This window comes from Syngnathus floridae, chromosome 3 (assembly GCF_059516105.1).
Source record: "Syngnathus floridae isolate MCC-2025c chromosome 3, RoL_Sflo_1.0, whole genome shotgun sequence".
Lineage (NCBI taxonomy): Eukaryota > Metazoa > Chordata > Actinopteri > Syngnathiformes > Syngnathidae > Syngnathus > Syngnathus floridae.
Genome location: NC_142415.1, coordinates 8,558,227 through 8,584,471, shown reverse-complemented (window position 1 = coordinate 8,584,471; position 26,245 = coordinate 8,558,227). Strand labels below are relative to the sequence as shown.

At 39.1% G+C, this 26,245-nt stretch overlaps 1 protein-coding gene and 1 long non-coding RNA gene across 4 annotated transcripts in view; one reads left to right on the top strand and one right to left on the bottom strand.

The window, feature by feature from the left end:
- Nucleotides 1-26,245, bottom strand: part of znf609b (zinc finger protein 609b) — a 62,151-nt gene that overhangs the window by 18,898 nt on the left and 17,008 nt on the right. For all 3 annotated transcript variants that reach the window (XM_088370484.1, XM_088370486.1, XM_088370485.1), the window contains exon 2: nt 21,777-22,663. In XM_088370484.1, coding sequence (XP_088226610.1) covers nt 21,777-22,535 — 759 coding nt within the window. In that variant the 5' untranslated portion in view covers nt 22,536-22,663. The remainder of the gene's footprint in view (nt 1-21,776; nt 22,664-26,245) is intronic.
- LOC148400332 (uncharacterized) lies at nt 1,767-26,245 on the top strand. Its single transcript, XR_015857416.1, has 3 exons — nt 1,767-1,865; nt 2,427-2,511; nt 26,001-26,245. It is a non-coding gene; the product is annotated as an uncharacterized LOC148400332 (long non-coding RNA).

Here is a 26,245-nt window from a genome sequence, read left to right as displayed (position 1 = left end):
CCACACAGGCGAGTGTGACCCATGCCGCCAGTCATCTCGCAGAGGGATCGCTCATTAAATCCCTCACTTAAAAAGCTAGTTGTGATAACGGTGCTGGGGGCATTGGGTCAGGAATTGATTCCACCTGCTCTGACACTGTGACAGCAATGAAGAGACAGTCGGCCTACATGGAGAAGGAAAACGACAGGAAGGGAGGAGCGAGCCATCAGGGAGCAACCGATGAAGTGCGCTGCACGCTAGACAAGTGTGTGGGTGGAAGGAAGACAGTGAGACAGGAAGACTAGTGGTGATTAAACAGCTACAGTGACAGAAGGCGAGTGATGCACTGATAACGGGCAGAAGTACTTACTTTTGGGCACTCGCCTATACTACTATATACTAGGGATGGAACAAACTATTATTTCTATTATTGATTAATCTGTAGATTCTTTTTGTTAATTAATCGATAAATTGGAAGGAAAAAACTGATGTTTACATTTCCATTCCTTAATTAAACAGGACATTTTTTCAAATTGACAACAAAAATCAATCATAAGTGGTTTGGTTCGTAACATACCAGAAAATAGGAAAAAATGTTGATCATTGTTTCCTAAAGTAAAAACGTTTTATTTTAAATCAACATCAAAATCACAAACTGGATAATATTTACAGTTAAGCGATTGAATGCATTGGTACAAATTTTAATTAAAAAAAGATGTAAACAATTAATTGATTATTGAAAATTATCAATTAATTTGATAATCCACTAGATGTTGATTAATTTTCGCAGGCACGCACGCATACGCGCACATACATATATATGTATATAGATATATGGCAATCTAATTTCTTACGCCTGGTTCACTAAAGCTCCGCCCACCTTCGCTGTACTCACATGTTTATGGGGAAACTCGAGATGTTTTGACAAAAACAACAATGGTTGTCTCATCTTAATTAACACAAAAAGAAAAAACAACTGCTTGACACAGGCTACATACTTGTTATACAAGTGTGGATTACCCTCAAAGTAATGGTGAATTAATGTGTGCAGCCTGACAAAGCCAAGCCTAATGACATCTTAATCACTGTGTATCAGTTTCTGATTCATAATGTGGTGTGCTGAGTTGATGAGACAAGAAATTCTGCATGATCGCTCTGTGGGCCTTGTGCACAAAACAAAATAAAACCCAAGCAATCTTTCTTTAAAATCAAAGAGTGAGTGTTGTTAACATTAATTCTGAGAGAGACTGTTCAGCCGTCAGTTTCAAACAATTCTGAGTGGACCGAAATGTCTCCATGTAGATGTGAAAGACTTGCCAGTTCAAGAAAATGCTTTATTTACATTGCTGCTGCTGACAGTGGCCAACAAGTTAAGTTAAGCTGATAATGCCATGTAGCTTTGGAAGTTTGTTTTTCCTTATCTAATAAGATTAATTAAAGATTTGCATGTCTACTTGGGTGCATCTTTGTATGATATTTACATTTGTTTGATGAAGTGAGAAGCGATAAATAGCAAATAGTTCATCATGGCGCAGTAGTTTCACTTATGTATTTCACAGATTTTGTTCACAGCTTTTGTGTTAATGTTAACGCAGGGATTAAAAAAAACTCAAAAAGTGAAGAAATCCTCCCTTTCCACAAGACTTGACACATGGATTTTATGACTTCTCCAAACCATAATGCTCGAGTTTCACACCGTTTTCTTCACTGAAACCCAAAACAGCAGTCTCTTGAGAGACTCACAGTGACAAGAGTAATGTTTAACTGACCTACAAAGAGCCAATGAACTTTGGGTTAGTGCAGTGCATACCACAAAGTGTTGAAAGAGGAACATGGTAAAACTGTCAGGATTTACTATAACTGTATTTCTGTGAAGACTATGACATGTGAGTATGGGTTACAAAACAAATATCTCTGGATTGTAATTTGTCCACTGAATACTGGAGCAATGAAGCAAAGCCTACTAACTACTGCACGGCCTATTAATTGGCCGATTTTATTCATTCTACAATGGTAAAACTCCTTAGCAAATTTTCCAATGTTTGTTTTTCCCTTTATGTACCCTAACCATTTACAAGGTTATATACACAGATAATGATAATATCATTTACCCATTCATTATCTGAAGCGCTCATCCTCACGAGTATCGCGAGCGCGCTGGAGCCTAGTCCAACAGTGGAGCCATGGTTGCCAGATCCACGTATCATCGGTCACTCGGGGCTTCTTGTTTTGATAAAGTGCTTGTAAATGTTGGCAGTCGTAAGTTAAGGTTTTCCTTTGCTTGTTCCAAAAGTAGAGCCGCTATTTTGCAGAGTTTACAGTGAATGTGAGGAAGCTGAAAGCAAAGCCGTTTTTTGTAACGCAAATATTGCTAGTTGCATTAGATGGCTGTTAACGTAGCAAAGTACACCTTCAGACTTGGACTTGTATTTATGTAATTTATACAGGAAGGATTTAACTTGACATAAATTCGAACATCTGAGTGCAATCTGACAGATACTGACTTTGAGAGCGCCTTCACTGCATATACCAGTAAGAGCATTACAACACACAGTCACGCTGTGCAATGGGATGACATTTTTACCAGCACACATTGAAAAAAATGGGAGCATTTGCGAGCATAATGGTGGTAGTGACCAGCCCTGATTTTTATTGTTTTGGTTATGTTTCTCGTAAATCCTTGGTATTTCAAACATATAGCTTTACCACAAATCACAGTTACTGAATCAAGGGTAGACTGCCAAATATCTGTCTTCACCTTTGGCTCACTTACTAGTCTAATATCCTTGTCACACAAACTCATGTTAGGTGCTAAATTATGAATGAATGTTACTGTTATGGTTGCATATTCAAATGAGACTGCTGGCACAGGTCATAGAAAATCATCTATGCAATAGTCATGCACACATTACTGCTGAACTTTGGCATGTTAACATGAAACAGTGAAACAAACTGCCACCTACTAACTTATCTTAATTCAGTTTTAGACACATAACATTTGAGCTGCGTAAAAGACAAGAAGAAGAATAAAAGAAGCGTGTTTAAATGCTAACAGAGGTGACCATTTTATTTACAGTAGATTAGGATTCTATGCTGTATTCGTAGATATCACTCTTTGCCCATTCCACTTCCTCAAAGTTTAAGATCAGGGGATGTTTTGAGAATAATTGTCAATTTTTGCACATGTTGTCCTGAATGTTGTTAGCGACCTAAATGTTGGCCGAGATGTACCAGAGTCAAATTCCTTGTTTGGCATGCTCAAACTTGGCAAATAAAGATTGATTCTGATTCTGATGACGAAAATACAGAACCAGTACACCTTCTGACAGTGCCACCACAACTAGGCTGTCGAGCCACCACCAAAAGACTTAACGCTGGACCCTGTTTTGACAATGTTTCTCATTGAATACGAAGTGAAACTTTGTTTAAACATTGAACTAATTCTGTACATTGTGTGGAAAATAAAGCATTTCTCGTTGGTGTAATGTATGTATAAAGATGTTTACGATGACTTTCAGTATCGTACAATAAACATGAAGGCTTTCTTTATGCTCATCTCATAAGACATCCTTTTAGAGATTATGTAAGGCTACTCCTGTGAAGCCATCTGCAAATGCTAATAAAAGAACAGACGTGAGCCAAACGGTATCTCTTATAGCCATGAGCAAGATGGGAAGTATATGTGATGTCGAGCTTGTGTCTGAGTGTGAGTGTGCGTACAATTCCTTCTACTGTTAGAACATTTTGGCTATTAATTATATACAAAAACACTCATCTGACTCGACAAGCCCACAACGGCAAGCACAAATAGGATTAGTAAATCATATATTTAAGTGAGCTGAGATTCACAAATAAGCCATCTATTATAATAAAAATAATTAGCCGTGGCTGGTTTTGCGGTTCACATAGGAGACTTTTCATGCAGCGAACACTCAATGCCCCATTTACAAGGGATTTGCAATTCACTGCCGACCAGTCGAGGGTTTAAGCTCCCTTTCCCCAACTCCCAAGTTTGCAGTACAAAAAAATGAATGGCAATAATTAACTGCTATATAGCCAATAAGTAACGTTTGTTACAGTGATATGTGTGGACAATAAGCCATACTTGCAGTCATTCCGTCTCTGTGTAGTTATTTTATCTATGTCATCTAGCACTAGTTTAGCTGTCATGTGTACAATAAACACTCACACCTGGCAGTTCTGGCCATGATGTGTATGTAGGTGACAGGAGCCCGGAGTTTATGTTGGTTGAGGAGCCAATCCTAACTGAAGCTTCTGGGCTATGTTGTTTTGTATCACAAGAACATGTGAAAGCCTGAGTAATCCTGTCGCTGCCAACAGAGTTAAATACGGAGTATAAAAATAGCAATGTTGTCGTCAAGAGTGCACGCAAATGCCATTGAAAAAATGGTGTTAGGTGCAGTTGCACCGATAAGTGTTTCCTCTGAATGGTTGACTGACTTTTTGAATTTTTATCCAATCTGATTTGAACACGTGGGGGGGGGGGGGGAAATCTTGGGTTATAAATGCATTTTCCAGCAGTACCATTTTCAAATGTCCAACCATACTATGATGCTTAGTAAGGTTTACATAACAAGGAATACTGTAAGGCACTCGGTGTTCACTTGTCAAATTTGCGCCCGGTCTGTTTATTATTCCTGCCCCAGGCCCAACTTTGAACGAGCTTTCCTGCCCCGGGCCCAATTTTGAACAAGCTTAAATAACAGTCAAGCAGTGAGAGTTAATCATTTGCTGAAAGTCAAATGGATCTTTACACTGCATTGCATTCATACTGCTTTTTTTTTTCACCTGCACTATTACATGAACGACATGGGAGGCAAAAGTCTGTGTGATTGACTGTCCAACATTTGGCAGGTGGTTTGGTATACTTTCCACTTGCCCTGGTTCAACATGACCTTACCGACCCAATTCCTTCCTCTTCCTGGCTCAGCATGCTGCCTGGAAGCGATGCCTGGCATTGTTTGTAAAATAAAAGTGGGAGGGGGGTTGGGTTTTAAGTGCATTAGAGCGGGCAGAGCTGGAAGCTTTACTGGTAACCTAAACAACGTTTATCGTGTATTTACTGGTAAACACAACACTGAAAGCCAGTGAAACAAACTGCAAACTACTAACAGTCTGAGTAATTCAGTTTTAGACACAAAACATTTTAGCCGCGTAAAAGACAAGAATAATAATAAAAGAAGCGTGTTTAAATTCTTACAGAGGTGACCATTTTATTTACAGTAGATTAGGATTCTATGCTGTATTCGTAGATATCACTCTTTGCCCATTCCTCTTCCTCAAATCCTGACCACAGTTCAGTCGAAAATAACAATGAGCTACATTCTTGTCAAGGTCATGCACTCGCGTCAAACATGGAGGGAGGCTATGCTGAGAGAAGAAATCCAGATAAACTGAGCTGAGCCCACAAGGATTTCTTTGTCAGCTCGCTCTGCAGCCCTAAATGTTATCTAACAGCAAAGGGAAACCAGACAAGAAACTGAGAGGCTGTCATCATTGACACCTCCTGACACCAACAAGTTAAACGGATTTCTTCTTGGATCAGTTTGGGAGATCAGTCTGCAGTGAAAACAAACCAAATGAGTCATTCATGAATCGCCATTGTTTACTTTGACAAAAGCCGTGGCCCCTAAACTAAATTAACAAGCTCTAGGCAGATCACGTAAACAACAAAGGTGGCTCTTTTGGGGAAAAAAAACATACAAAATCTTCCTCTGCTGAACTCCAAAGCTTATTTTAGAAGATTAAGATAATTAGTTTCAACAAAACAATAACCACGCTTGGAGATTCTTTGGGGAATTCCCACAATTCCATTTTATTTAGATATACTCAGAACTTTTCCTTTGTGTTTAGTAACTTCTCCAAACAGCAAGTCCAATGATAAAACACGATGCAGAACTACTTGATCCCCCTAAGGAGTAGTTATGTCAAGGAAGTGGGAGCTATGTTGGTCCTACTGTCTTTTGAGACTTTCCAAAAGTGACCATGCTCACTCGTGATGGATACGACCAATAGAGCAGCTGTTTTAAGTGTTGCTATTTTATTGCAGCTCGAGGTGTGTTATCTGTGACCATGACAACAAAGCGATTTCATAATCGCATGCGGCACTAAGAACGTATGACACTTTTCATGTATTGACCCTCTTGAAAACGTAATTATTTGCCCTACTTTAAATAACACATAGTGCTGCAATAGTTCACGGTAACACTTTAACCAAGCGTATGATGGATGATCTTATTGAATTTAAGCAGTTCTAGGAAACCAAAAACAGGTTTAAAATTGTTGTCAGCATCATATGAAATATTACTGTAATTCCAGTGAGGGAAAACTCACAGGGCACTGACAGAGTGGCCAGATCAAGTTACAGACTTTTTCTGACGTAGACATCTCTTTTAGTCTTGGACAGACTTGAGTATAAGTGACATGTTCTTCTGTTAAAGTCTCCATTAGCAAGTATCAAATGCATCAAAAAGGCACTGCAAATGGTTTGCAACTAATTACGTGACGCAATTTGGCGCAATGATAAAAGCAGCTTGAGCACAACAATGTCACTGAGACATTTGCTTAATGATGACATGTGGCTGCAGGTCAACACAATTGTGTCAACTCACGAACTGGCAGGGTATTTTGAAACAAATTATCCTCTGCTGCTTTTTATATTATTCAAACCACTAATAAGTCTTTTTCGGTAGTGTTGTCGGGGGAGCAGGGGTAAAGTGAAACCCACTGTAACGTACAAAATCTTGTCTCTTGCTGCCAGCTGCTCAGCAGAGGTCTGCTGCTTACAGCCATCTGAGTTTGATGACCTTGTTAGTTTGAGTGCCTAATCTGCTAATGCCCTGATAAAAATAAACAGTCAGTCCAGTCATTGTAGTCCTCCTCCTATCTGTCTGCAGCTGCTCTCCACAAATACTGATGATACATCCATCTTTGTCCGTTCGTTGGATTTAGTCACACCGGCAGCCTCAACTATGGTGTTTGCCAAAACTATGACTGATGTCGATTAAAATATAAGAACACCTAAGATTTCTAGTTGTTATTGGGGAGCTTTGACCAAGTGCTTAAGAAACCCTGAACTGTTCCCTGGGCACCAACTCACGTATGCATTACAACTGAGATGGGTAAAATGCATTCATGTAAAAAGTGTGCAATATCATGGTCATAAGATATACTGGAATAGATCAATTCAACCACATTCTTATCAAAAGTGTAGGAAAACAATGCAATAATGCATGTAAATAAATCAATGCTGCATATGAACAGCCAGTCTCACAATTTGAAAGTGGAAGTTTTTTCAAAATTGCATGTTGTGTATTGAATAGCTCTGTCCCCTTCCGTCCTTTCGCTTGCAAACCCATTGGCATTGAGAAAAGAAGCGTCAATTATGAAGGGATGGAATCTTGCCAAGGTTGCACTATTGTACGGATTGTTACTGCCCAATCGGGGTTTTTACATTTACAAATATAGTTCCACCACAACATGCATCCAATGGGCAGCGCGGCTAAATATTGTCATTTTCACGCTACCAAAATTAGGTCAGATAGCAGACAGGACAATATAGAGCTACCTGGCACTTTAAACATCTTATTATGAAGCGACCAAAGTGTTGAGTCCTCCAGAGTAATCAAATAGTAATATATTCAGCTATAACATTAGCAATGAGAAAATACCTCATTAGTTTTGACATATGACTCCAGTGATTAATTTAAAACCAAATGGTCCCTCTGTTCAAGGAATACACAACCCTCACGGATATAATTAAATATAATTTAAACATCGACATTGAAGAGCGAGGCCTCGCTAACAAAATTTAATTAAATATGAAAGTACATAGTAGAAATAATACATTGCTAAAGACTAAGCAACCCAACCTCAAACTCAAAGCCTCAAAACTTTTACTGATGCCCTCAACACATTGTTGAAATTGTTTTCAAAATAACTTGTGATGGCATATCATTTTTATTAGCATTTTCAGTCAAATAATTTTCATGAAAATATAAACAACTGTAAGCCATATAAATTGGTATATAAGTATCTTTATAATAACATAACAGTTATATGTGAGAAGTGAAGTTGAATGAATACATGATCAAGAACAGATAGCGACAAAATAACAGAATGAAACGTGTAATTTTTTTTAAAAAGAATATGTAATTAAATACGAACAGAACACAATGTCAGATTATGTTTTTGAAATAATAGATTCGGGAGATAAATGTGTACAACGCATTCAGTCAAGAAAAAGCTGCTCAAACACATGTATATTATAAACATGCTCATGGTCCCTCGGGGTATAATCCAGAACTGATATTTACTTTGCTCAAAACACAACATCAGCACTGAAAATTCAAAAATAAAATAAGCATAAGAGTGCAGAAAAATGATTTCGCACTCTGGACTATTAAACAACCTACAACATAATGGTACAGTAAATCAATATCCGCTGAGACTGAGTATGCAAGTACTTATGTATGCTGTGACAGCGATGGCTTAATGTATATGGCTCTTATTCCCAAGAAAGGAAATCTTGCATTGCATTGAAGGGATTTAGATGAAGTGACTCGAGCAAACAGCTTAAGGGAGAGAAATAAGGTATCAATATTAATGTAACACTGCAAGACAGCTGAAAGAGTAAAACGGTACTCTCGATGGGAGAATACAATCCAGCTAAGCAGAGTTTATTATCCACAGTCAATATACAGAAAATGTTTGGCAGAGTGATTTGCCATCTAAGGCTAGTTTATATGGCTGCTCTGCTGACAACTTAATCATAACTCTGCAATATTTTAACCAATTTGTGCTGTATGTAGCCCTGGAAAAGGCACCTGAGCCTATTACACAAATGTGATGTGACATTGAGGTGACTTGATCTCCAAATCAAATCGTTTCTTGTCACTGAGTATTAAATGAAGAGTGGGATAAAGGAGAAAACACAAACACGTTTGTTCAAAGCAGAATTCGTATTTGGTCGATCTATTTTTTTTTTTTTTAACTTAGAGTGTAAATGACATTTTGAGGTTGAATTAACATCTTTGAGCACATAAAAATTGGTATTCTCATGATGGTTAGATAAGCAAATACTGGGAGATCATTCATTATTTAGGCAATTTTGCCAATCGGGGTGAGCAAAATATTGATACTGTTGCATATCACATTTATTCTCACGGTACATGATAAAACAGAATCAGATATGTCCGGCTTATGTGATGATTTTGGCTTTCAAATGAGAGCTGAAATACCATGTATTTGCCTTTGTTTCATCAGCACTAACCATCTAAATCACAGGTGTCAAACTCAAGGCCTGGGGGCCAGATACGGCCCGCCACATCATTTTATGTGGCCCACGAAGACAAATTGTGCATCAAATTCGTGTCATTACTAGAATTGCAAATTGTCTTCACTTTTAATATCTTTTTTTTTTATATATTTGACCAGTTTTTACTCATCTGATTTGAAAACGAGTTATTTGTCAGTTTGTTTTGTAGCTTTTACTGTATATAGTATGAGGTGCTCATACATTTATTTGGGTTGACAGTCATAACAGCCCTCCGAAAGAAGCTATGACTACAATGCGGCCCTTGAAAAAAATGAGTTTGACACCCCTGATCTAAATGAACGATACCATTATACTTTGATGTGTTTTTTTCCAACATTGGGTTAGACAGCTTCATATCAATCTATGAAGAATGAAGCCTCAACAATGATCACCTTTACTTGTGTGTTGTGCTGTTGCATTGTTGTACTGAAAATGGCTTCATGCTAAAAGCATGAAACATACACTAAGTGTTATAGTCTCAATATCAAAACCACCCAATGCCGGGTCAATTAACTCCTTTTCACTGCATTGTGTTATTGTGGGATTGCAACCCATGGTAAAATACATCTTTGCCATTCCCACCTATAAAGACTACAAAGTCTACTATATAAAGCATCGAGAACTAGTGTCTAATAAGACCTTCCAGCTCAGATAAGTAAAGCGACCCATATTCAAGCAGAATCCATTGCATCATGAATGTTTGACATTGGTCCCAAAGGACGGACGTGTTCTCGCTTTAATTTCTATAGCTTGTATAATCCCCTTTCGAAACCCTTTTAAGGGTGAAATAGAAAGGCCCTGCAAGCAAAGAGATGAGTGGAAAGAACGGGAAGGGAATAATCACAAGGGCCTAGCTGTCTATGTGGATTAGAATGGAAAAGAAAATCCTTTCATCTCCAATGTGTTATTCCGGGCTACAAAACATGTATGCACAGCCATACTGTGCTAAACATCAAATACATACTTGACAACACAGACAATCCAATACTATAATGTCGTCAAATTATTTTAGAACAAAAAAGAGAGTGACAACGTGTAATTATGTTCAAAAACAGCACAGTCACCGGATGTGAGAAGAGCCTCGAAAAAACTTCTCATTTTGAAATAAGCACGGCTACTATTTTTGCCATACAAGCCTTATAATACTCCAAAAATACAACAAGGGGAAAATCTGAATGAGAACAAACTACCAAAGTACTCTGATGTGAGTGAAGCAAAAACACGTTTTTTTTGTTGTTGTTAAAATTGACAAACGTACAGTAGTTGAGTTACAAAAGGTAACAGTAGATTTGGCAAAAACGACAACAGTCTGTTGAAATGCCCAATCTGATTTAGAGCTGTCACAATCAATTGTTTTGATGGGCGACTAATCACTGATTATTTTTGCAAGTAGTTGACTAATTGGATTATGTGTAAATCACATCTCATCACACCAGCAAGCAGTTGCTCTTATACAACAATCATTAGCTTTCATCTTGAAGTGTTTAAATCGAAGTGTTGTAAACTCTCGAGAATAACACACACTCGAATATTATACGCCGCCCCTGAAGCACAAAAATCACCCCTGAAAATCTGATTTTACTTCGTGCTCACGTAATACGCGTTCCCCTTATTTGCTGGTAAACAAGATCATAAACTGAAGGATTAGCTGCATAGCGACTTGATAGCGTGTGATTTCATCTGTTGACATTTTTTCTGTGGAAAATGAAGATCTTTTACTTTGCTACTTTGCTATTTTTAGGGTCTGCTGAAAAGTGATTATTTTGGACGAATAAGATTTTGCTCGGCCCGACGCCAGTAATATGTTAATTACAGTTGACAATATTGGACTGCGTTCATGTCTGGAACCATTATTTTCTTGTTTTGCAAATCTGGAAAATTCTGTGTCTGGGACATTAAATGAACGTACCTAGTTTCATTTTTTTGTGCCTACCCACCTAGTTTCATAGCAAGCGTCCATTATGGTATCTTTTGTTGTGCTCTAATTCATGTCGACGCACTTTCGTTCATGTTGACTTTAATTCATGTCGACGCGGTGTGTCTTGTTTGTACATTTTTGTTGATTTATAATTGCAAAAGATGTGCATGCAATAAAAGCTTATTCCAAGGAGCCGCCCATGTCTGCGTTGTTGTGAAGAGTTACACTGGCTGTCAACACTCGAGCCCACAGTTATGAATAGGTGGTCCTTAGGAGGGGTAGACTTGTCAGTGGATTTCATGTGTGTGGATGAAAAGACTTTTTTTTTTCCAAATGTCACTATTGATAGCATATGTTTAGGTGTTGACAACCATAAACCTCTTGAAAATCAGATGAGACATGACAAGTTATGACTTGTTATAGGATAGGAGATTAAGCTAAGTGATGGAAAGGCCGAAGCATAAACAAAGAAAGGATCTGCTTGTGATCCAAAACATACAAGCTCAGTTGTGAAGCATTGTGAAACCTCATGCAGTCTTTATTGATGATGTAACTCAGGATGGTAGCAACAGAATCAATGGTTCTAATCAATGGCTCTAATCAATGTCTTTAAGATTAAAATTGCTGTATCGATTAATTTGATAATTGTTTAGTTGTCAATTTATACAGATGACACAAGAGGTGGGAATCTTTGTGCCCCTCGCGATTCAATTACAATTCGATTACAAAATGATTATTTATGTATCTTTATGTAAAATAATGAACTCTCAAAACACATTTCTATTTTTCTCACTATCACTTGCAATGGAATCCTTAAACAACATTCAATCAATTTAGAGAGCTAAAAAAATGACTATTACACTGACACTGCATTGTACAATGCCTTTTGCCAGTGTTTACTTTATGAAACGTTCACAGGAATAGAGAAAGATGACATTTCTTATTACTTAAAGGTGTTTTTGTGACATGGCACCAACATTTCCAAGATTACGCACAATATTAAGCTCCTTCATTGTTTCCAAAAGATGTCATATTTGGTAACTGCAGCATGTCATCATGCAGGCTTGGTGGGCTGACACAGAAACACATTACAAAAATGGTTCTGAAGTTAAGTATGAAACCCGAATTGTCACTATTATTACACAGAAAAAGACAATGGTGCAATAATTTACGTGGAATTTCTCTGACTAGATAAAATATTTACAAATTAAATGCATTTTAGTTAGTTCTGTCTTTAGTTACATCTAACATAACCTAACCATCGAATCTGGTCAGTTTTCTTTCCCTCCAATGGTGCACTAGAACAAAAGACAAAATCGGAGCTGTTAAGTTATTCGCCAACTGTCCATTTGCAGTGACAGATGTCCAGTGTTAAAAGCAGCGAAACAATTACACAACCCCTATATCACTTGGTTTGAAAAAGGCCATTCTTGACATATAATTACAATACAATTACCTTTGTGGCGTTCTCCCCATTCACTCATTACAGAATCCTGCAATCCTTATCATGCACATGTAAAATGGCAACATGCAATTAGTCTGAAGACTGCAATGTCCGGGCACCACTTTGTGTATGTACTTTTACAGCCATTCTGTGAGTAGGACATAAAAATGGCAGACCAACCTAGCTGTTTTTTCCGTATGCTGTGTGCCTTCAAATGTATTTATTTTTACTTGATCACTTTATTTTTACTTGATAACTTTAGTATCACTATGACCAGAACAGGCCCGATCTCAGAGTGGCGAACAATTAAGTGTTTTTGAAGGCAGTGAATTTTGCGTTCATTTCGGAGTTTGTCGGGGTTCGTTCAAGGTCGTAAAACGTTCGCCGGATGTTTGCCAAACCCTGATGATAACGCAACATTTGCTGTCTTCGAAAACACTCGCAATCGCTCGCAGCTCATTGGTGCTTTAGGCAAATGTTTCTGTGAAAACAATCAGAATTATACACAAAAATGGATAACGTAATGAACATAATGATAACAGAAAAATCACTTAATAGAAGAAATACATTTTGCAAATTTACCCCATGTAGAGCAGAAGCACTCATACGACTGGGCCAACTTCACTCCAGCCATTGCAAATTACGACCCCGTTTGAGCCACCTCTTCCCTCGCTGGTAGAAAATTCCACTTGTGGGGGGAAAGCCATGTCTGCTCCTCCCCACTGTGTGGGTTTTGTTCTGTTAATCAGACCACATGCCTCAAGGATTCAGGAATCCAAGAGCTCTCTGCCAGCTCCTCTCACAGCCGCAGCAGCCTGTGACATACTATTCAGTGGATAGAGGGTTAAAGAGTCTGTCTATCCATTCATAACACTGGCCAACTATCCTCGGGCAGTTTCTTCCCCCCACCCTAAAGCCCACCTTCTCTACCCCACAGACACCCTCTCCTTCATTTCACCACTCAAAAAGAACATTTTATCTGTCTTCTGGAGAAAAACCCGAGACAATCCTCAAAGCCAGGATCAGAGACAAACCTGGAATGTATCAAAAGGTCACTCAGATAAAATAAAGCATTAGGCACTCAAAGCATGTCATTAATACTACTCTTTTATCCAACTCTTCTCTTATTTTCAACAACTATTCCACTCTAAAAGATTCGGACTCCCAGTCGTGATAATTTGGGATCCCCTAACCATCTAAAATGAGAAGGCGAAGCAAATACAACAATTTGTTTTGCTTGATTTGCATTCTCTTAACTTCCCTCCACAGAACACTCACTACTCATGCAGAGAGGAGGAGAAATGAGGCACACTGGAAATTTGTAGGCTAACAATGGAAGACAGCTGCTCTTGCTGCACATGTCTTTCAAGAGCTGCATTAGTTGTACAAGCCTTTGCTCCCTTCCCCCCTCAAGGCTCCCCTCTTAAGCAGGCTGATCCAGACACAGCAATACACTTCATGGAAAGCTTAGGAGAGAGGGAGGGGAAAAACAAAGCATAACAGGGGGGGCTTTGTTTGACAGGTCTGTGGTTGCTTTCTGCTCATGTAGACAAACATACATGCAGATATGTAAACACACTTACTGATAAAACAAAGAAAATGCAGTCTCATTGCTGATTTCAAAGACAAATTAAGCTGTGCTTACTCTTGAAAATTCTAACTGCTATGACCAAATACTTAATCTTTGGGGGCTTAACTTGGAACAGACAGCACCCTTATCTGCAACAAAACCATTACAAATGTTTAGATGGTGCGCATGAAAATAAAGCTCAAGGCCAAAATATCCAATCACACCGATTAGCAAACAAAAAGACTACTGTATCCCCGGTTAGTTCATTCTCGATGACACATTCAGAAAAGCAGCACTTTTCGCACACAGATTTAATAAAAACTGTAATGAAGTGAGGGTCATTCATAATATGCAACATGACCTTCTTCCAAACTCTAGCTGGGTACCAATTTCATTACCAGGTCACAATTATTTGAAATGTACATTTTCCGAAACGGATATACAATCTTCACACTCAAAAGACAATTTACGGTGTCAAAGACTCTAAAGGTTTGACTTGCTAACCAGAGACTTAAATTGGGACATTTAGGAAAAGATTTCTCATGTAGTGCGGTGAGGTCTTATTTTGCCAGCCAAAGTTGAGGACATGATTTACATTTACCAGCTGTAGCTGTTTTTTGGCTGACTACATTTGTGCCTGGAAATAAATGTGTGGTAGGACAAACAAGTAAATGAATTCAAAGAGCTTATTTAGTTCCAGATCACCACAGGCTCCACTCGAAATGACTGCACGCATGTGACACAAATGAACAAAACTCATGGTGTGTTGACTCAAAGAAGTCTCAAACCTAAACTCAGCTCAACATTGGCAACAAGCTTAAAACTACAGTCATGCATAATGCTTTCAATAGTAGTCATGAATATGCCTTGTCAAAAATATGAATTGAAGCATAACATCTGGATGCAAAGTAGTTGCATTTTTGATTGAGTTTGACACAAATCAACAACGTCAAGGTGACTACAGCTAGAGTTAAAGACTTAAACGTAAGATTTAGGGTCCAAATGTGGTGCCACTTGATAAGGATTTGTATTACCCTTGGAATTACCCCAAACCACAGGGTGCCTGGTCTGTTCATTAATCTCGTACAATGACCGTCGTCACTGTGTTAAGGATCCTTGAATGTCAAGATAGATTTTTGAATTCCTAACCGACAGCATTCAAGTCGACAATTTAAACACGACGCATGGAGAACATTTAAAAAGCTTCTTCCAGTGAGTGAACTGGCAAACAATGTCAGTCCAGGCAGAGGTAAATATAAATAGAAGGATCCGTTCACTTCATCTGACATTAACAGCAACGGTGGCAGTGGCGGCTGAACTCTTTCATTAAAGTGCAGCCATTCCTTGCTCGCCTCCTTTCTCAAAGTAGCACTGGCAATGTAATTTTCCATGAGAGCTGCTCCATTTATCAAGGCCAGTGCCAGATCAAGGCAGCTGAGGAATGCCTCGCGCCTCTACAAATGCATAATGAGAGGTGGGAGAGTGAGATACACTCAGATGTGGATAATGCTTGTGTGAAGAAACTAGAGAAGATTTATTCAGCATCTGCTCTCCAATGCTTTGGGGAGTTTTAACTTCATACACTATCAATGAAGCTACACTGTCACACCCAATCCACAGAGAAAAAGATTGCTGGCCACATGCATACTAATCATTCTTATTACTATTAATGGCGAGACAGGACAGCTAGCTACTACAAATTAATATAGGCAAAGTGCACCCGCCCATTTCATCTTCAAATCCTTTTCCCTTGATTATTTCTTTTACAGTTTATTTAAGGGAGGAAAAGCGGTTCGGAAGATGAATGAATGAAAAGCAATCAGCATGCTTTTAGAAAATTATTAAGACTGCAATTTAAAAATACAATTTGCTAAACTGTATCATTTTGAAATGGTTTGAAATTGTCCATCGTACGACCATGGGTAGGGAACTCCAGTCCTTGAAGGCCACTGTCCTACATGTTTTGAATCAGGTGTGTTGCAACAGGGAGACATGGAAAACATGCAGGCCCTCGAGGCCTACTCATGATCTGGAGATCTAGACTATCACAAACATTTTGAACTCCAAAAATCTCATCCATCAATATCTACGTCGGATAAATACATGATGGAGGTCAGAATTTTTCATCAGTGCTACCAGGGGGCTACATAGGACCACATACTTTCTAAGCAGACGCATGACAAAAAAAATCCATTTTAAATAAGTGTTGTTGACAAATTTTTTTTTTTTTTGTAATATATTACTTGGGGCGGCCCGGTGAAGCACTGGTTAGCACGTCCGCCTCACAAATTGCCCCTAGGTGTGAGTGTGAATGGTTGTTCTGAGAATGCGGATGGTGGTTCATTTCTGTGTGCCCTGCGATCGTCTGGCAATCGGTCCAGGGTGTCCCCCGCCTACTGCCGGATGACTGCTGGGGTAGCCTCCAGCACGCCCGTGACCCCCGTAGGAACAAGCGGTATAGAAAATGGATGGATGGATGGTAATACAGTTCTCATTACTTAGTGCATGTGCAAAAAAGATTTATGAGTCAACAACAAAGGTGTTGAAGCAAACAGCAAAATAACTACATTCTGTGAAATTTCCATAATGCTACCATTCAAGGACAGCACAAAACTGCTGATCAGCAAACCAACATTAAGTGCAAGATCTCATTTTAATGTAAAACTGCACATCGTAAAAGCAACTTCGACGATATTATTGACGTCGGGCGCGATACACATCTAAGCGGAGCTTCAAAGGGGATAGAGCGTTTTTTATATAATGCCCTACAATAAATTGTATTGTATTGTTTATCACCCACCCCTACGTAAAGCTCTGCTAGATTTCAAATTTAGTCAGTTTGTGAGTAGACTGAGATTAGAGCCTCAATATTTACTTTTGACAAACATAATGAGAATTGCTAAGGTTGCGCCATTAAGTTACATATCCTTTACTACCTACCATTCAGCAAAGATAATATAAATTTATATATTCTAAGTGTTGTGGATGAGCTTGGTGACCTGACCAAGAAAATTAACACAGGTTGCCATGAAGACGTTAATGGCATGTGTCAAGGCTGCCATATACTAAGACAGCCGAGGCTAGGACATCCACTAAGCATTGAGCAGAGACAGCCTCCATTTCACAAGGACATTGGATTATGAGTATGCGGATGGCCAATGCAGTTGTCATTTGGTTGGCAATGCTGTTTAACTCTGGTGACCTTAAAAAATATATAATCTGACATAACATGTGGTGTGACGACGATGGAGTTTAATATATGTTTATTTGATAATATTCAATAATCCCTAAAGGCAAAATTCAATTTATCTGATGCAAAGTGAAAATGGCTGGCAAACAGGACTGCTTATGAGGGGGTTGGGTTGATGCACTGTTCAAGCATATCTCCAAAGTAGTCAAAAAGCAAATAACATCTCATCAACAAACCTGTTGCTATTTTATATTGAGGAGCAGGATTCGGATTGTCACCTTCTGGTTCCAAAGCTGAAGTCCTTACAGATGAGCTATTGTCGTCTCAACAATATTCACACAAGCTGATGAAGACTACAGAATTCAACATTGCATGGGTCAAGTGTCAATTCAATTGTTTCACTCCCAAATGGCACAAATCAGATATGCTTCATGGAAGCAAAAAGAGAAAAGGTCACACGGAATTCTGCAGTATATGTATCGGATCGGAATCAGGCCCTATCCAAAAGTGGGGAAATATCACTTGTAACACTGCCAACTAGGATTTTTTTGTAAAATGATTTTCGTGGTCATTAACATAAACACAAATGCATCTTCTTATGTGAACAGAATTGTGTGTGACTATGTTTACATGCAGTCAATAACGCTTTCAAAACCAGTATATTCCATATAAAGAACTGCAATTACCCGAATATCTTCATATTCTAGATTTTAAAAAACCTGAATAAGGCTACATTTATATGATCTGAGCCAAAGAGACAAAAGTGGCACTTCCTTAAACCAGGGTCAAGAGTTTTCGGGCTGTACGTTATGTTACAAATACAAGCAAAATTAGCAGTGGCTACACAAACTAGTTTGACTACATTTTTTAGTATCGTCACTACAACACCAAATAGTTTTGCGGTAGTTAAACGACACATTGTGTTTTCCCTGGCAGGTGTTAGGAAGATTAAAGATTAGAGTAAAGATTAAATTCACAGACCTTTACGTTACGTACATTTTCTTTCTGTCAGTGAAATGTGCATAGAAGAGTGAGACAATGCCAGAGGTCTGTCCATCTCTTTAATATAATTCCCATGGGTGACTGAATTTTCACAGTCCACTTTAACGTCCAAGACTTCCATGAAAAGGACGTGTAAAGCTAGACTGTTAACACCTGAAGCTCAATTTTACACCCTTCGATTCTACAGGACTTTCGGTCTAATGCGGTTTAGTCATGGACCCCAATTCTTTCGTCATTAATACATTTTCCAGTAGTATTTTAAATGGACGATAGAAGAGCCGTACAAAGCTAAATAACTACCACGTAAACCTTGGCACTAGTGATTTGATGAATTTCTGTGACCAATTTAAAGGCGTTAGATCATAAGAAGTCGGGCTGTTTGATCTTTATGACTGCTTCATGACAGTGTTAGGGATAGCTAGGATCGTTTCTGATTCAGAAAGGGGGAAGTTCTCGGAAGACACAGTCACTCACTAGTCAAAGAACGTGGCCGGACACAGGAGTAGAATAAATGACTGCTTTATTCTCTCTTACATCCAATTCACATAGCATCAAGATGACTCACTTAATCCACCTGATATTGTCATCTGCAAATCGCTTCTCTTGAAATGACATGAAATGTCAATAGACTTTGATGCGTGTGTGGAGCATTCAAGGTGATGGACGGCAAACACACCCCTTGGGCTGCCCAACATGCCTCATGCCTGACATGTTCCCTGTTTGGCATGCACAAACATGGTCCATAAAGCTGATTCTGATAAATTAACGTAACAAAAGGACCCCTTCGGCTGCCTAAAAACACGCCTTTCGAGAGAAAAAAAACCAAGACTTTCCTCGTGAGTCATCACCTTATCGTGGTGGAGGGGTTTGCGTGCCCCTGTGATCCTAGGAGCCATGTTGTCTGGGGCTTCATGCCCCTGGTAGGGTCACCCTAAGAGATAGGGTGAGAAGCTCGGTCATCCGGGAGAGACTCGGAGTGGAACCGCTGCTCCTTCACGTTGAGAAGAGCCAGATGAAGTGGCTCAGGCATCTCATCAGGATGCATCCTGGGCACCTCCCTGGGGAGGTGTTCCAGGCATGCCCCACCGGTAGGAGACCCCGTGGACGACCCAGGATGCGCTGGAGAGACTATGTCTCTCAGCTGGCCTGGGAATGCCTTGGGATCCCCCCGGATGAGCTGGATGAAGTGGCTGGGGAGAGGGAAGTCTGGGAGTCCCTCCTAAACCTGCTGCCCCCGCAAACCGACCCCCGATTAGCGAAAGACGATGGATGGATGGACCAAGACTTTCTATAGAACGTGCTTTCGGGGATTCCCAAATTCTAGACCCCAAAGTCCGCGTAAAATCGAGATTTAGCTGTATTGAGTTCACTGTTGCAAGTGCACGTTTAAACATTTAGCTTTTGGAGCAGTGCGCAAACTGCAGATATTGTTAACATTTTTGCTAGCCCAAGACCTATATAGCTAATATCCCAGGAGACAACAGATACATTAAAGCTTTCTAATTTGAAAGGGAATTTTAAGACAAAGTTTCTAAATTGAGACTTTTTTTAGTTACCTGTATTTATGTGTAATTGGCTATTTGCATCTGTAGGTTGGTTTAAGCATTTGGTTGTAAATGGTCATTTTGGATGCATGTGTATTAGGCCTACTTGAAATACTGTAAATACACAGGAAACCCTACCATAGATGTTCCTGAAATGTCATTGGACAACAAAAAACAAGGCAAAGTGTCCTGGATTTAAGTAATCAAATGGGCTTCCTAACACCCCCCTCCCCCCTACAAGGTTTAGACCAGCAGGAAAATGATGAAGGCGTGCTTTGCACAAACTCCCTCCCCCACACACTGCTCCAACAAGCATAGCGGGGGCTTGTGGGATTAAGAATGGAACACGATGACAGACAAAAACCGTCCTCAGCACCGCCCTGTTCTTCTGTCTTTTAAATTGTGAGAGCATGAAAAGGGTGCTGGGAGGCATACAATAGACACACTGATAGATCAGCCCTACGAGTGAACAAGATAAGTATGACTGAATAACTTACACAGATCATTACATTGTTCTAATGTGACAGTGTTCAAATGATGTCACCCAGAAAGGAAACAAGATGTTATAGGTTACCTTCCTGCACCATGTCGCTCTCTCTTGAGTTTTAAAGGAAGATAGCTACATTGCATTAATGAGAATATATATTCAACTACAAAACAACCATATCACCACCCTCCTAAAATAACACTTTCTTCACAAAACACAAAAAAACAGAACCAAATACTGATGACGTGAATTATTAATTTAGTTTGAGGGTACAATTGAATGATCTGGGTTAAGGAGGTAGCCATTTTGAAGCAGCATCAAGAAGAGATTTTTTTTTTTGACACAATATGACTTTGGCCATTATTTTGAGATGGTGGCTATATTGATTCTGTGGAAAAAAAAGAGACTGCCCAGAAGCAGCGTTTTGAGGACAATTTTCTGGAGATGATAGAAAACTGGAGGATTTGTACTGCATGATGGCATCATCGTGCCAGACAGCCACAAATTGGAACGGGCCCCACAAGTACAATTTCAAGAACCTCACAATCCCATGTCCTGAAATGTACTTGGACAATAATAAACTCGGCCAGTTCAAAAGACAATTTTCACAGATGTTAGGTCAACAAAAAGCAATTGTGTGTGAGCCATTTTTGTCCTTTTGTGTTAGTTTTGCATTGTTGTAATTAACCCCCGTATCACTACAGGGTCTCTTGTGCATTACCATGCATTGCACAGGGAAGTTATAAAACCCGCCGTGAATTCGAACACCGACGGGTTTGACAGGAAGCCAGCGGTTTTCGACTGTGTCAATGCCTCGTAGCTATTTGTTTTTACGGTGAGAAACATACGTTGTTATTTTGGTTACTATTATGTGATTAGATATTTGCCGTGTTCTTTCATTTGGAAAATAAATCTGCACGTCTTTCCTTTACCTACACCAACCCAACTCTCCGTCTGCTTACTACATCAAGGGCCAAGGCACACGTCCTAACTCCGTTCATCAACCCTGGGAAGCGACTATAATGGGTTTAGTCACTTCATGTGCTGTTATTGCCTTTCAAACCCATTCAATTCATAATGCTGATATCTTCATCCAACCCACTCAGGGATGACTTAAAATGTCTCTTTTTTGTAGTATGTCAAAAGGAAACCTATTTTTAAAGAAAATCTTGTAACGACAAAGAAATTCAGCAAATCCCAAATAATAAAATAAAAACGTAAAAAGTCAATGCAAATCAATCAGTCTGCACTAATGAACTATAATAAATTATGCAATATAGTGTCTGAAGTAAAAAAAGGACATACCTTTTCATTTTTCACCTTCTTCAAGGCCTTGCATTCAGCATTACCGTTTTCAATCTCCTCTGGCTCAGTTTTTGTGGTTAATGCTGGTAATATCCCAACAGGTTCAAGAGCAATATTCCCAATTTGATTGGCTTCTACTAAGTCCGTTGATTGTGTGCCCTCGAAGGGTGCATTACGACAGTTCCCCAGAGCAACTTGAACTTGAGACACTACCTCCTTCTCCACGGCAGCAATTGCAACAACTGCAGCTCCCTCTGTTTTGTCCTTTTTACTTTTGCCCGGAGCCCCTTCTTTGTCCTTCTTCCCACTCAGAACACCTCTGGAGGTTTTGCCCCCTTTTTCAATGTTCTTCCCAGAGGTCGAATTGCTGCCTGCGACCACTGCACTTGTTGCCGTGCCAGTTGGCTCGCCTTGAGTCCGTCCTGGAGTTTCCTTTTTTGCCCCATCTCCAGTTGAAGCTTTGCTATTATTGTCCTTGGAGTTTTTACTGCGCTTGTATTTGGATTTGCTTTCCTTGCCTTGAGAGCCAGACACTGGGCTCACAAATCTGATGTTGTCAGGCAACGCTGCTACTGCACTGGGTGGCGCCGCCATGCCGTCCTTGGTGTTAGACATCTCAAGTTTGTCCTTCTCTAAGTCAGCGTCAAGGTCAATAATCAGATTTCCAACACCAATATCCCATTCATCCCCGCTGTCATAAGTGTCCACCGCATTAGAGTCCACACCTTTCCCGCCTGCAGTGCCACCACTTAGGGACATTTTAGTGCCAACGGCCCAGGATTGCTTCAGTGAGGTCCAACGCTATCTCGGACGGTTGGGACTCAGGGGCAGGGGTTAAATAATCTTCACGGTCTAATCGTTCCAGTTCCATTTGGCCACATTTTGTTCTGAAAAGAAAACACAATTCAATATAGTCAATCATATGTAAGAATGCAGACATCAATAATCCAGCAAATAGCATTTCATTAGTTACAAAGGAAAATGTTTTCCCATAAGCCAGTCATTCTGAGATGATCACTGTGCAAATCCCTGTGATACTACCCACTGGTGTTACAGAAACCCTTTCTTCATAATCACTTCCCCCAGTTACCATGACAACTGTGGGAAATGTAGCCTAAATCCTGCTTTGACAGCCAATGTGGCCCCACTGTTCTGAATGACTGGCTGTATTTTCACAAGGCATTGCTGTTAGTGTCACTATGATACACTCTCACATGTTGTTTATGGAGTCGTGCTTTTTCCAAATCAAGATGACACTGATAATCTTGCATGATCGGGTTTTAAAACAAACAAGTAAATAATTCAAGTGGTTTATGTCAAAGAGAATTGTTGTACAAACATGGACTTAAGATTAAAATATTTCAGATCAAATAAAAAAAAAAAGATACATTCTGGTATGTTTCAATAGTTAATGTGTTCTGTTAAATCTGTTGAATTAAAATACATCCCATCAGTTGGTATCACTGAGATTTCATGGATCCAGTTTTGGATGAAAACCTTCATAAGGTGTCAATAAATATGTGTCCGCGCTAAGAAATGTTGTGGCTTGCAAATTAATTTTCAAGAGTGGTATGAAATGGTGTTTGCCTCTATCTCAGTTTTTGTTGTATATTTAGAACTTAGATATTTCGTAACATCAAGCCAATTTTAATACTTTCCATCTACCCATGACATTCATTTGGGCGTGATCCAAAACCTCACTCATCTTATATTTGCCAGGAAACATGAAGGAATATTCTCTGGGCTGATGAGACAAAAGCTGATTTTTTATAACGTGCGCAAACTTTGTGACACAAATACGAAAAGGTATTTGATCAAATTCAAACATTGTGGTGGTAGCGTGATGGTGTAAGGTTGCTTTACTCATTCAAGATCTGCACAACTTGCCGTGAATAATATAAAAATATAAAACTGCTGTCTAATTCTGCAAGTGAACATCCAACCATCAAGTCACATTTGCTAGCAAACATTTCAAAAACATTTCTTAAGTGTTTAAAGGATCAGGAAAAGCTGCTTTTATCCTGCTAGTATTTTTCAAAGGGCTCCAGTTCTTAGAGCATTTACTATGTTGTAAACTTCCTTCGGTTTCTGACATGGCTGGCTGAGCAGCATAACAGCAAAATAAATCAAATTACACTTAAGATGAGGAAGAAAATAAGTGGGTGTGCACACTAGCAGCAAAACCAAACTCATGCATTGGATTTAGTGAGAAATGCTTGTCAAATGCTTATTACGTGTGTGTGTGTGTGTGTGTGTGTGTGTGTGTGTGTGTGTGTGTGTGTGTGTGTGTGTGTGTGTGTGTGTGTGTGTGTGTGTGTGTGTGTGTGTGTATCAGTGGGGTGCAGTCAGGGCCTTCAAAGCCTTTTTCTGTAGGTATAAACACTATTGGCAGCACATACCTACAATCTACAATTTAAATAATTGTTTGTTTCATTCAACAATAAACTCAATTTTAAATGACCCGAAAACACAGAGTCATTAAAATCCCAGCAACTGACATTTAAATCAAAATAAGTGTTTTATTTTTCCTGTCGTCACGTGCACCCTTTGTTGATTGGTTCATTTCGCTCCGTTTCTCAGGTTTACATTGCCTTCGAAATGTTCGAAATGGCTTACCTTAAATAGAATCTCACGTTACATCATGGCTAATGCTTGAATCTAGGTCAGTAATTGCACAGGTTGGTGTTGCAAAATAGTGATAAATATTTGCTGCAGCAAAGGCTGGATGATCTATCTATCTATCTATCTATCTATCTATCTATCTATCTATCTATCTATCTATCTATCTATCTATCTATCTATCTATCTATCTATCTATCTATCTATCTATCTATCTATCTATCTATCTATCTATCTATCTATCTATCTATCTATCTACTGAACAGTCAGAGTTATGGACTTGTCTGGGTGACTGCCTTGCACAATTATCTCCAGTGCAGTTTGACAATACTTTGGTGACTGTGGTATGTCACCAGCATAGTTTAGTATACACATCCATGCTGGTAATCCAGGACTGGGTAACACTAATTTTAGAAGGTACTCTATGTTCAGTATGCATTAAAAATGCAACTACAATATGTTTGCCAATAAACACTTGTCTTTGGCATACTAGTCAAAGCGGTCATTTGTCAGCATACTATACTAAACGGCAATCAATTCTAAAAGTATTCAATAGTGACAGCTCTAGTTCTGAGTAAAGGAATGTTTTTTTGTTTTTATTTTTTATTCCATTGCAGATTTTTACTCTATGTACAGCACTTTGTGTGCAGCAACGGCTGATTTAAAGTCGTTTAGAAATAAAGTTGAGTTGAGTTATGAAAGGAAATCTATCTTCTGTCTCTGTTGCAACTATTTTCGATGTGTAAAAAGGGCTCCAGATTATTCATATCAAATCTGGTTGTGATAAAGACAAAAATTGTTGGATCATTTTATTTCTTTGCTTGTTTCTTTCTATAGAGGACTCTAAAGTGGAACAGCAGTCAATAGCATGTTTTGGGGGGTGTTACGATGCAGCTGTCTCTGTTTGACTATGAAAACAGTTGTGGGGTCTAATTTGTCCAACACCCCCACAAAGGAGATGTTGTAACTCTATCAGCAGTTGACCTACTGTACTGCCCTTAGCTGGAACTGCCATGCAAGCCGTTTTTGAAAAAGCCCCCACTGCGGGAAATGTCCCAGTGAGATTCTCATTGAGCAAAAGGCATGCAGGTTGCGCAACACCCACAGTGCTTGCCCTTTTTCACAGATCCAGTTTCACCAAGTTAGCTATGACAAGGGACCACATGAGGTGAAATCTGCTTTGAACTTTAAGACTCATTTACCAAGCAAAATGGGCTCTTCTCGTAACTTTTGTGGTTAAAGTACGATTTGTAGACTATTTCCATTTATTTGATAAAGCATCACTGGGAGAGATGTGTGAGGAAAACAGAAAGTGCACATTATCCGAGTTTAACACTCCTATTAATCTAGGTAGAATTAAATTTCCAATTGCATTTATTTTGGACACTATGTGCAGAGCATTTATATTGGAATTTACTTGCTCCCCTGGGAAAGTTCAGTTATTTCAACTCTTTCCACAGTTTGTCATTTATAAAAAGTTAAAGACCATTCTCGTTAAAGACCCAACTATTCCCTCACTGTTGGGTGGAATTCAGAGAACAAAATCAATGCATGGATTAGTGGTGACATGAAACAAGACCATTTGAGAACTATTTTTCTCTGCAGGTATTCAAACGGTGCCATCAGAAAGAGAAGACAGTGTTCTTCACCAGAATCATCACATGATGTTCCTCCTGAGGCTCAGCGCAAATCTTGTTTTGATTTCCAATGCAATTTTTACAATAAACTGGACATTTAGGTACAGCACAGAATGTTTTGCAGTGTAATAATGAAACGATACTAAATGTATCTAATCTTAACTAGAAAATATTTAAACGTGATTAATAAAATGTTTGTATTGTCACAGTTAA